General features: G+C 54.8%; 1 protein-coding gene across 3 annotated transcripts in view; it reads right to left on the bottom strand.

The window, feature by feature from the left end:
• Positions 1-32: 32 nt before the first annotated feature.
• Positions 33-10999, bottom strand: part of NACC2 (NACC family member 2) — a 33947-nt gene continuing 22980 nt past the window's right edge. For 2 of the 3 annotated variants that reach the window (XM_042830966.1, XM_042830967.1), the window contains exons 2-6: positions 8734-9660; positions 4150-4317; positions 2224-2329; positions 1873-1970; positions 33-851 (exon numbers count right to left, since the gene is read on the bottom strand). In XM_042830966.1, coding sequence (XP_042686900.1) covers positions 352-851; positions 1873-1970; positions 2224-2329; positions 4150-4317; positions 8734-9598 — 1737 coding nt within the window. In that variant the 5' untranslated portion in view covers positions 9599-9660 and the 3' untranslated portion in view covers positions 33-351. Of the gene's footprint in view, positions 852-1872; positions 1971-2223; positions 2330-4149; positions 4318-8733; positions 9661-10885; positions 10998-10999 lie in introns of those variants that run through there. The other variant, XM_042830965.1, reaches the window with a different exon arrangement.

Genomic DNA, 10999 nt, shown 5'->3' with positions numbered 1-10999 from the left:
CCCCTTATTTAAAAAAAAAAAAAAGGAAAAAAAAAGAAAAAAAAAGGAAAAAAAAAAGAAAAAAAAAGCTACAATCGCATAGACTAACCTCAGGAATATCAAAAAAAGGAGCCCGATAGTTTTCTCTTTTTTTAAGTAGGTCGCCACAGACCTATCGTTTACAGTATAACGAATGCGATTATTTCCTTCATAAATTTTAAATACAAGCAGAATAAAAATCACATTTTTTTCAGGCAACAGTAGCAGTTCAGTAGGTAAGTGGCTTGATCACATTTTTGTTTTGTATTAGTAATGCATGCAAGCAGCTTTAGTATTACAGATCCCTTATAGGTCACAAAACGTTTGCTCTCTCTATAAAGTCCCTCCATAAGTGCCATCCTGTCTTCTCACCGGAGTTTCGGGCCGGCTGGAGGGGCCCGAGCCCTGCTCAAAAGGTTGGGGAGTGCTTTGGGTATCCGATGCCATGGCATCCGTGGCAGCCGCCTCCTGTATGACAGAGCCGGCGCCCTCGGCATCCTCGCTCTGTTCGAAGGACTGGCTGGATCCGTTGCTCAGATCGACGCTCACTGTGTTAGTTCTCAGTGCTACTATAGTTCCTGAATCGCTCCTCCTTTCTGCATAGATTTGCTGCTCAAAGACCTGAGCAGAGCTGGGCTGGAATTCGGGATCCAGAGGGACGCTGTTTGTGGTGGAGCCCATCACGGTGCGGTACATCTCCATCCCCTCGGGCAGCATGGATTTGATCTTCGGGAGCCAACGCTTGCGGACCCGGCGGGCGTTGGTGCACATATCAGCTGCTATGACATTCATCTCGCTTTCCTTAAAGCTCGGGGCAAAATTCTGACAATACACTGCAAAGACAGGGATACACGGCGCTGAGGAGGGCGGGCAGCAGCGCCAGGCCCCAGTGCAGGGCTCACTGCAGCCCAGTGCTTGGATGGGGGTCAGAGCTCCCTGCCACACTGAGAACAGCGCTCCTCAGCCCGAGGGATGGGCAGATGGGGGGCTGGAGGAGGGGGCTGGAAAGGGACCGAGCCCTGGGACAGTGGGTTCCCAACCACCAGGCCCAGCCGCCAGCTGGGAAGGCACCCACCAATGGATCCACCAACAACTCCGATGTTACAGAGCAAAACCCGTGATGAGTAATGACCAACTACAGCTCGTGCACTGGATATTTCCCTGTGAAACGCCTGAAAAATCATCCTGATTTTGGGATGCCCTGATACACAACAGCAAAGCTCAGCTGGGGCACTGCCGGCCTGGCCAGAGCTGTGGGAGCTCCGCACCCAGGCAGCAGACCCTGCAGTGCTTCTGAACATTCGCCGCTCCGTTCCTCTCAGCAGAGCTCAGGGTGACATTTACAGTCAGTAAATATGCCATGCAGACTCCAGCGGGGTGACAGAACCCTTCCTCTCCACCATACACCAAGAGCAGGTGGGATGGGCTGCATGGTGCCAAAGGCAGCTCCCTACGGAGGGGTCAGCAGCCCAATCCCCCAGGCCTTGGCCTCAGACAGCCCAGGGCACGAAAGCCAGGGCAGCCAGACCCAGTCCAGCAGTATCCAGCACTGAGTGCTGCCAAAAGCCATCATTTTGATTTCCTTCTTAGAGCACCCCATAATTAACTGCGAAATAGACGTTTTAAAACACAGCGAAACAGTCAAGTGGCGACGATGCTTCCTACTAAAATGCTGCCAAACCAAAAATTAAATTCAGACCAAAAAACTGACATTACAAAATCAACTTCCCTGTCACCTCATTTCGCCATAACGTCGCCCCCTGTAGCATAACAGAGACGGCCTTCCCTGCTCAGGTTCTGGCTTTGCCCTCGGCATGCAGTTCCACCCCAGCAGCAGCAAACCCCTCTCCTTACGTTTCACGGCGTTCAGGACTCTGCTGTCCAGAGGTTTCCTGCTGGGGTCGCTCGTGGAGGAGCGGATTCCGGTTCCGCAGCTGTTGGCAAGGGTGTTCCTGCAGGAGAGGCAAAGCAGCACCTTCACACCGGGCACCCACGGCCCATTGGGGCACCCAGTGCCTTCAGTGCCTGCAGGGAGGGGCACTGAGATCGGAGGTTTTAAGGCAAGGAATTGGACATCGTTCAGGCATTGCTGGGAAATGGCACAGACGTGTGGCAGACCCAGGGGGTGACACGTTCACACATCATCTGCCAGCACACTCACAACTCCAGCAAATACTTTGGGGTCCCTCGGGGAGCAGGACGTACCGATCAAAGAACGTGGCCAGGAGACGCCTCAGGAGGACTTTGTGTTTGACACCAGCACATAAGTGGCAATTCATCAGCTGCCCCCGCGTGATGTAAACACCTGAGCCTGGAAGAGAGGGAGAACTGGGGGTGAGGATGGGCTGTGCTGTGCTGCAGGGCAGGGCGAGAGCCCGGCAATGGGCGGTCTGTGCAGGATGGTCTGCAGGAGCCAAACAAGAGCATTTTATTTTTCCACTCTGCAAAGACACACAGAACACGTGGTACTGTATATACAACCGGACTGTTTGTTCTCTCTGAAGGAAGAGAAGCCCAAAGTGATTGGCTTTTTCTTTTCTCCAGCGAAAGAGTGGAGAACGTCAGTAAAATGAGAGCAAAATCCCCATCTAGCACAGAAATAAGGACACCCTTTGCTCTCGAGATATACAAACACCTACTGGAGAAACAGAATCCCTCCTAGCTTTGAGGGACAGTGCCCAGAGCCCAGATTTCATGCACAAAAGCAGTTGGAAATGTGTGAGCACTGCTCTGGATGTCACAGCAGCTCCGCACGCTCTGTCCGCCCATCGGATTTACTGCCACTGTCGCAAGGCCAGCTTAAGGCTGTGCAGACAGAGCTGCTGAAGTTTGCAGAATCCACGGTGGCAGGAAAGCCTGAGACAAAGGGAAAAGCTCGGGGGGGTTCCCAGAGGCTCGTGCTGAAGGATGCGGGGCAGCAATCAATGGGCTGCAGTGCGATGGCACGGGATGAACCAGCAGAGGGAATGCTGAGTGCTGCCATGGGCAGCTCCAGTCTGGCAGAGGGAAAACAGCCCAGGCAGCTGCTGCTGGGTACAGACATTCATCTCTTTTTCCAGATGGAAAAATGTAAATGAAGCTGAGGTGCCCCCAGCCTGCAGCGTGCACCGTGGAAATAACCCGCACCGCTTCGTGCTTGTAAGAAGTCTCACTCAAAATGTAAATGGGCACAAAATGAATATTCCTGATCCCACGTAAACTACAGCTCCTGTCTGCCAGCACAGATCTGCCCAGTGCTACCAGCCCCCTCTGCAGAGCACAGCCACAATCCTGCTCCGACCCGGAGACAATCAGGCACAGATGAAGGAGCGCAGAGTGGGACTGCCACGTCCCTCAGCAGGGCACTGCACGGGTCACTTCACCTAATGCAGTGAGCTGGTGGGGGGAAGCAGCTCATGCTGTGTCATGGGGCACTGCAGCGTGGAGGAAAGCGCAGCAGCCCACGGCTCGTGGGGCTGGAATCAGGTCTGGGCACTGCAGCCATGCACTGGTCTCTGCAATACAGACCCATGGCAGCAGCCCAAGGGCTCCGTCCTGCACCCAGCAGGGCCATAACCCAGCACTGGGGGGCAGCCAGGTCCCCACTGACTGCACGTTTCCCACCACTCTGAAAATAAGGACGGGGGAAAGGTCCAAGCAAATCCCATCCCTTCTCCTCCTCCCAGCCAGGCAGCTTGAAACACCCCCCCATTTTTGGATGGGTTTTTCAAAGCTTGCTCACCGGCACCAATTTCACTTCCGTTGCTTTGTAAATCTTTTAGTCTGATGAATTATTATTATTTTTTTATACTAAAAAAAAAAAAGATCTGTGCATCTAAATCCAAATACAACTGCCATGCAGCCCACACCAATCAGGAAGAACACAAGCTGCAGAATTCAATTAAAATGCTAAATTAATTCAATTGAATAAATCCTGTTAATGACACATTTTTCTATCAGCAAATTAAAGGAAACTCAGAACTTTTTTTTTTTTTTTTTTTTTTAAAGATGATTGGTGATGAATAATCCAGAAAGACAAAGCAAGGGCACGCACGGCTCCTGCAGCGGCACAAGAGGAAGAACACATTTCAGGCAGGACAGCAGCAGAGGTTTGCAGCAGTTCCCAAGCCAAGAGGTGCTGCCCCTCATTACCTGCCACGAGCTCCAGCTTCTCCCCAGGGTCCCCCTCGGAGTAGAGCTTGGGGTGGCAGCGGTACCCGATCTGGCTGATGAGACTGGCTGGGAGGGCAACCAGATCCCGGCGGATGAGGACACAGGAGCGGTTCTCCAGCGGGATCTGCTCCGGCTTTTCTTGTGCAACTTAAAAATTAAGAGGGAAATAGATTAATGCAGTGCACGGGGGAGGTGTGGTGTCACCAGGAGGGTGCATTGCAGCTTCTCCACAAGACCCTGGATGGCAGCAGTGCAGCCCGCAGAGGGGCTTGGTGCCACGGAAGGCTCCTGCACCCAGCGATGCTCCGCCTGCCTCCAGTTGACTCCCTGGTGTGGGCAGGCTGCTCCCCACACCTGCAAATGGGGCGTGCATGTGGAGACAGCTTCCCCAGGCATCCATGGGGTGGGTTGGCAACCCAACGGTGGGCTCCAAAACAGGCAACAGATCACCCAAATTCCGTAATACCTCCTTCGGTACCCTAACTGCTTCTCCTGCTGAAATCACATTTCCCCTCTCTGCATACAACAGCCCCATCTGCAGACCCATTCGGAGGGCAGTAGCACACCAAGCAGCCCTGCAGTGCACGGGGCCGACCCGCTGCACCATCCCAGCAACAGCACTTTGGGACCACATTTCTGCTTCCAGGCTTGCACCTTCCTCCATCACAGCAGAGCTGTGCTCAGTGCGCAGGCAGGAACAGAAGGGACTGCCACAATTCTGCTGCACCCCAAAAATAACGGGCAGCGCACAGCTGGCCGAGCACAGTGCAAACACAGCCAAAGCCAACATTCACCCACAGCTTTCCGTGCTCCCACAGCCCTGAAGCAGCAGCTGGCAGCCAGGGCTGTGGCACAGAGCCGGTGCTCTCTGTGCTACCTGTGCACGACGGGCTTTGTAGACCCCAGCCACCCCTTAGCAATGCTCTGCACGCGCCGTGCCCCCCTGCAGCAGTGCCTGGCCAGGTCTTTGTGCAAGCAATGCAGCAGCCAGCCCCTGCAGCAGGTGGGACAGACACCCTTCTACCACTGCTCACACACTGATTTCCCATTGATAAACAAATCTGGGGCAATCCACTAATACACTTTGGTCACATCTGTCTTGCTGTCTACCAACTCCTCCTTACACATGGGCACAACTCATTTTTGGGATCAGCCTCGATCCAACACGAGCACAAACTCGGTGCCACCAACAAGCCCTAGGATGCTCAGGACTGCTCCCAGCAGACGGCCGGCACGGCACAGAACAGTTATGTAAAGATGCAGAGCACAAGGGACACTTTGCTCCCATGTTCTCAAAGAAAGCAACTCTGTTTGGCCACTGTGCTTGGAAGAACAGGACAGTATTCGCTGCTAATTAATGTGGATCTTCAGAGGGCAGCAGCTCCTTCCAACGCGAACAATGCCGGGCATTGTTTGGGGCAGCTCTGCCTGGACTGAGCCCACCCCGGCCAGGGGAGCAGGAAGCACTGCAGAGGAAGCAGAGAGAGCTGCACGCCAGGCACGGATTTCATTTTGCATCTGCAACTTGTGAGGATGCAGCAGAGAGCACTGCAGTGGAAAGCGCCCGGGCGCAGAGCTGCAATGGGAAGCCACAAGTCACGAGCCCACGGCTACAAAATCACCTCCATCTGCTCTGTGCCAACGCATGGATCATTTTCACCTTCTCTCCTGAGGAATTCCTCTCCAAACAGCTTTACCCCATTAGCTTACATCCTGCAGGCCACGGTCTCCCCCCTCCGCAGCATCCCCTGGCACAGCACAGCCAGCCCTCAGAGCGGCACAGCCCTGCCTGTGCTGGTTTACATTGCACAAACGGGACATGTATAACAACGTGCTGGAATGCAGAGATTTGATTTGTGACCTATTTATACAGGGAGGTAATCTGGAATTAGTATAGGAAAAATATTACCGCTTTATAAATACCCCTATCTTGCCTCGCTGCAGACCTCAGCCAGGAGTGAAACATCTGCCAGCCTAAAATTAAACATCTGTGCTTTACGGGGGGGAAACCGCCATGAGTTTAATGCCTAAAAAGGGCAGCGGTGCCTGACCCAGGGCACGGGGTGAATGCACACACAGCTCCTGTGCAAAACCAGGGGGAACCAATGCTGCCCACAGTCCTAAAAGACGTCCCGATCCCTCATGGGTGACATCCTCCTGCCCAGCCCTGCTGCTCGCACTGCTCCTGCTGCCTATGGATAGCAGCAGCTCAGGGCAGCTCACTGCAGATCCTGGGCTGCTCCGTGCCCTCCTTCCTCACTGTCAGGAATCAGAGGCCAGGAGAGAGAAAACTATTCTCTCAGCTAATTACCACAACTCTTCCATAATGGCTATTTTAGATGAATTTTTAATGACAGGCGCTCCTGTCAGTGCGGGATTTCATAACTTCCAAGCCCAGTCTTTTGCCATCCTGGAGCTCTGCTGCATCCAGATCTCCCCCCTCTGCCTAAAAAACAAAAAAAAGCAGTGACAGGCAGAGGGGTCGGAGCCTCACCTCACACAACCCCGCTGCTTCCCGTCAGCATCAGCGTGCTGCAGGTGCAAGCAGTGAGCCGGGAGCAGCGCGCAGAGCAGCGCATCTGCACGTCCTGCTGCAGCCCACTTCAGAGTGGGCCCACGGCGCTGTAATTAGGGATAAAAATACTTTGGCTTTTGTTTAACATCTCCTCGAGTTGAGCGTTTCTCCGATCAGATGTTAGGAACCTCATTGAGCCTCAGCAGCTCCACATCCGGAGCAATGGATGGAATCGGGCACTTTGCTGCGGCGCTGCCACCGCGGTGCTCCAGGTGTGCACCTGTCCTCGTGCTCCTCTGCAGCTCCTTCCCCTCATCCCAGGGATTTTCCTCAGGTTCACACTGCAGGTTCTCAGCACTAAGCAAGGCTGCGTCCCGCTCCTCTCCTCCCAGCAAAGCCCTTTGCCAAGGTCACAGTGCACATCTCACAGCCCGGCTGCGGAGATCGCTCCTGAGCGTAGAACAGGGCTGGGGGTGGGCAAACAAGCACGAATTCGGGGCTCAGCTCTGGGCAACGCTGCTGTCAGAGCCAACCCAGCACTGCCTGGGGGGGTGAAAAGCATAGAAATAGGGGGAGGAAAAAGAAGAAATGCCTGAAATCCGGGGCTCGATGTGCCGCGCTCTCCTTCGCTTTGTTTTTGTTTTTCCAAACGGGGCTCCTGGAAACCCTGGCAATCTGTTTGAAGCGGCTGCCCCCTCCCCCCAACCTTTGTGAGGCTGCAGGAGCTCCATGCCAGCAGTGGGATTAGCCGGCTCGCTCTCTTCCATCTTACAGTTTTATTATTCTGCACCTTTTGAGGGTACGCTTTATCTTGAGTAATTAAAACACAGTTAGCTCTACAAGTCCCGACTATAATGGAATAGCTTAGGTTTTATTTTTTTTTTTTAATCTCTTTTTTTGTGTGCCCCGTTTTCCAGGAAGCCCGACACCAGAGCTGGCTTCATTAAAACAGGAAACTCCCTCGAAACGTGCGGCTGCGGAAGAGAAATTATAGCAGAAATTGAGGGCAGCGCAGCCCTGCATGGGGCACAGCTCCATCCTAACAGCCCCCCCAGAAAGCAGCACAGCCTCCCTCCACCATGACGCCCCGCTGCACGCACACCAAAGGGCTCAGGGATGCCCAAGGATGCTCCCAGGCCTCGGAGCATCGCTCAGAGCTGCTTGGTACAGCATTCACCCTGCCCCGGGCTCCCGGCAGCCTGCAGGATGGGTTTTGTTCTGCTGCTCTCTATGCACTGGCCCCATGACGGCGAAAGGCAAACACAGCACACAAGGCTATAATCCCATTTCTCTGAAGAATAATGCTCCGAGCGCTCAGCGCTGAGGACAAGCCCATATTACTCGCTGCGTGCTCTACAGTGAGAAAACACAAAACAAAATAAAAACAAACCCGTCGTGGAAGAAAGCAGCCTGAATTCAGCTTGAGGGCAGGCTGCTGGCACAGCCCTGTGCATGCACAGAGCCTGTCCCCGACCCCTGGCACTGCGGTGGGGACACAGCAGAGAGGTTTAGAGGGTCCTTCACTAGGCAAATATTTCTGATGGTGGAACAGCATCTCCACTGAGAGGAGTCATGGATGCGCTTGCTTCCATACAGCAATAAAATGGTATCAGCGGGACTCGAAGTGCTTTTCCCTGCTTGACTCCAGTGCACCAGGCAGGCCTGGCAGCGGAGTGGCTGTTAGTGCAGGAAGGTGGACAGCAGTCCTCCTGCGCTCCTTCCCACAGCTGTTCCCATCGAACATCTATGGGTATGATTTACGTGATGACGTTTGGAGGAAGGGACACAAGCATGCTGCACCGCATATTTCAAAAGGCTGGGATGAGGGGAAGGCGCCTCACACAGCCCAGAAGGTGACCCACGGCACCGGAGGACACGTGACACACGTGGAGGTGGCCACTGCCCTCGGGATGTCCCAGCGCCAGACTGTCTACAAACCAGCAAAGCCACAGAGCCACCAGCTCACCAACCAGCTCCAACCCAGTGCAGAAGGACCGAGCAAAACCTCATGGAGAGCGGAAAACCAAAGGACAGAGCGCGCTCCTTACCAGAATAGCCTCCCGAGGACTTGATGTACATCTGCCCGTACTGCTCCTCCACCATGGTGTCGTACGCCTCGTCGTCCTCCTCATCCTCCTCGTTGTGGTAGGACGTGGGGCTGTCGGTGGTGGGGATGCTGCTGGCGCCGGGGCTGGTGCGCTCCCCCTGCGAGTACTGCACCTGCTGCACGGTGGGCAGGAGGGAGGCCAGGTTGGGCACCCCATAGTAGGAGACACGCGACAGCTTCAGCGGGCCGGCAGCGGGGCCTGCTCCTGCAGGGCCATCACGTGCACCCGGCTCTAGGGGCCGCTTGGCAGGCAGGCCCGGCACGGCGGCCGGCGGCAGCTCCAGGCTCTCGTGCTTGACCCGGGTGAGGAGCGGGATGGGCATGGAGGGGGACATGACGTAGGGCGCAGAGGCCGATTGCAGCTGGTTGCAGGGGCTCTGCGGCTCTGAGGAGGGGTCTTCGATCATGGCGGTCTGAGAGTCACAGTGGGGCGAGCTCACCTTGAACATCAAGTCTGTCCCCTTCTCCACGATGTGCTGGATCTGCAGGAAGCCCGCCGTGTACATCACCACCAGCTGCTCGCTGGCCGCCATGGTGAGCTTGCCGGTGTAGCAAAAGGAGAGGATCTGCTGGAAGCAAGCAGGGGGCACCGTCCCCGGCAGCTCAAAGGCATTTTTGCTGTTCCCGCTGAACAAGTCTCGGAAGTAGAGGCTGCTGGCAGCCAGCACGGCACGGTGTGCCTTGAAGGCCTGGCCCTTCACCACGATGGAGACATCGCAGTACAGCCCCAGCAGGCGCTGCTCGTTCAGGCAGCCCAGCACGGTGTTCCCAAAGTTGGGAATCTCTATGTGCAACATCTGCGACATGGCTCAGGATCCGCCGGAGCTCCTCAGGCATTCAATGCAGGGGTATCCAAAGTAGGGCACATCTGAAAAAGGGAGAAGGCAGGGAGAGAGAAACAGTGTTTTCAGACAGCTCGGAGGCACACGGTAACGCCGAAGGCTCCAAGCCGTGGTTGGAGCCAACGCAGCAAAGCAGTTCCTTATAAAATCGCTTATCGACGCTCTTAAGCAACGCTCATGGAGGACAGCGAGGGATGTTCCAAAACTCAAACATTTCCTTCAAGTTGCGGTCTGTTTAAATAAACCCCACTGATTTATTCCCCCGGGGGTTTACTTTATACAGCAAAATGTGAACCCATAATGGGAGAAGAGAGCACAGCAAAGCGCACAGAGAGCAGACAGACCTTGGGCAGCGTTATATAAGGAGCACCACCACCACCGCCGGCTACGCTGAAACTACAGAAAAGACATTTAGAAAGCAAAGTGCCATTTTGCCCGAGATAAAGGCGGCATTCCGTCAGCGCTCCCATCTCAAAGCACTTTCTAAAGCAACCTTCCCGTCTGCGCCAGAAAGAGGAAGCATTTCAACAGTTAAACCCTTTCTCAACAGAACGAGCCCCGAACAAAACACCGCTTATCTCACACACTGCGGCACGCTGGGTGCCGCCGGGGCGCAGACCCCACAGCACAGCCCAGGGTGGGGGGCCCGGCCAGGCCCAGGGCAGCCCCCACCTGCAGTACCTCGGGGCTGCCCACATCCTCAGTAAACGTGATGGCAGCGTGGAGCCGGTGCGCAAAGCTGAGATGGTCAGCATCAGTGCCTCCTGTGCACCACAACTAAGGCAAAGCAAAGCACTGCGCATTCAGCAGCTCACAGCCAGAGCCCAGGACCCCCCCACACCCCCAGGGCTCCATGCAGCAGTCCGGCAGATCGAAAACAACTGAAAATCTCAATTGCCACCGATGCTGCTGAGTACAGACTGTGGTTAAGGAGGACTGAAAGCTCCGGAGAACATCACTTTAAAAAACAAAACAACAAAAAAGCCAAACTGAAGTTAATCTGAGAAAGACTGGGAAAAAAAAAAAAAAAAAAAAATCTGCTCCGAAAAGAAAATAACCCACAAAGAGCTGCTCTGTTCCCAGTGCTGGGGGGGGGGAAAAAAACCAACCCAACAAAAGTCCTATCCGCAAGGCCACGGGGTAACAGGAAGAAAAGGGAACGCTCGGAGCCAATTTCATTCTATCTGCACGGTTCAATAAAAGCCTTCCGAGCGAGGAAGTTGGCGGCCCCCCCGCCAGCAGGGCACGTACCTTCCAGCCGTGTCCGGGGGTCCCCTGCCCTCCTGTCACCCCACACTGTGCGGGGACGCCGAGCGCTCGGGGGAGGAAAGCAGCGCGGAGCCCTTTGCTTCTATCTGCTGGAGC

This window comes from Centrocercus urophasianus, unplaced genomic scaffold (genome assembly GCF_019232065.1).
Source record: "Centrocercus urophasianus isolate 14NV4802_14NV808 unplaced genomic scaffold, USGS_Curo_1.0 seq_34, whole genome shotgun sequence".
In the NCBI taxonomy this organism is placed as follows: Eukaryota; Metazoa; Chordata; class Aves; order Galliformes; family Phasianidae; genus Centrocercus; species Centrocercus urophasianus.
The sequence above is the reverse complement of the archived record's forward strand: the minus strand, read 5'-3'. Positions and strand labels throughout refer to the sequence as shown.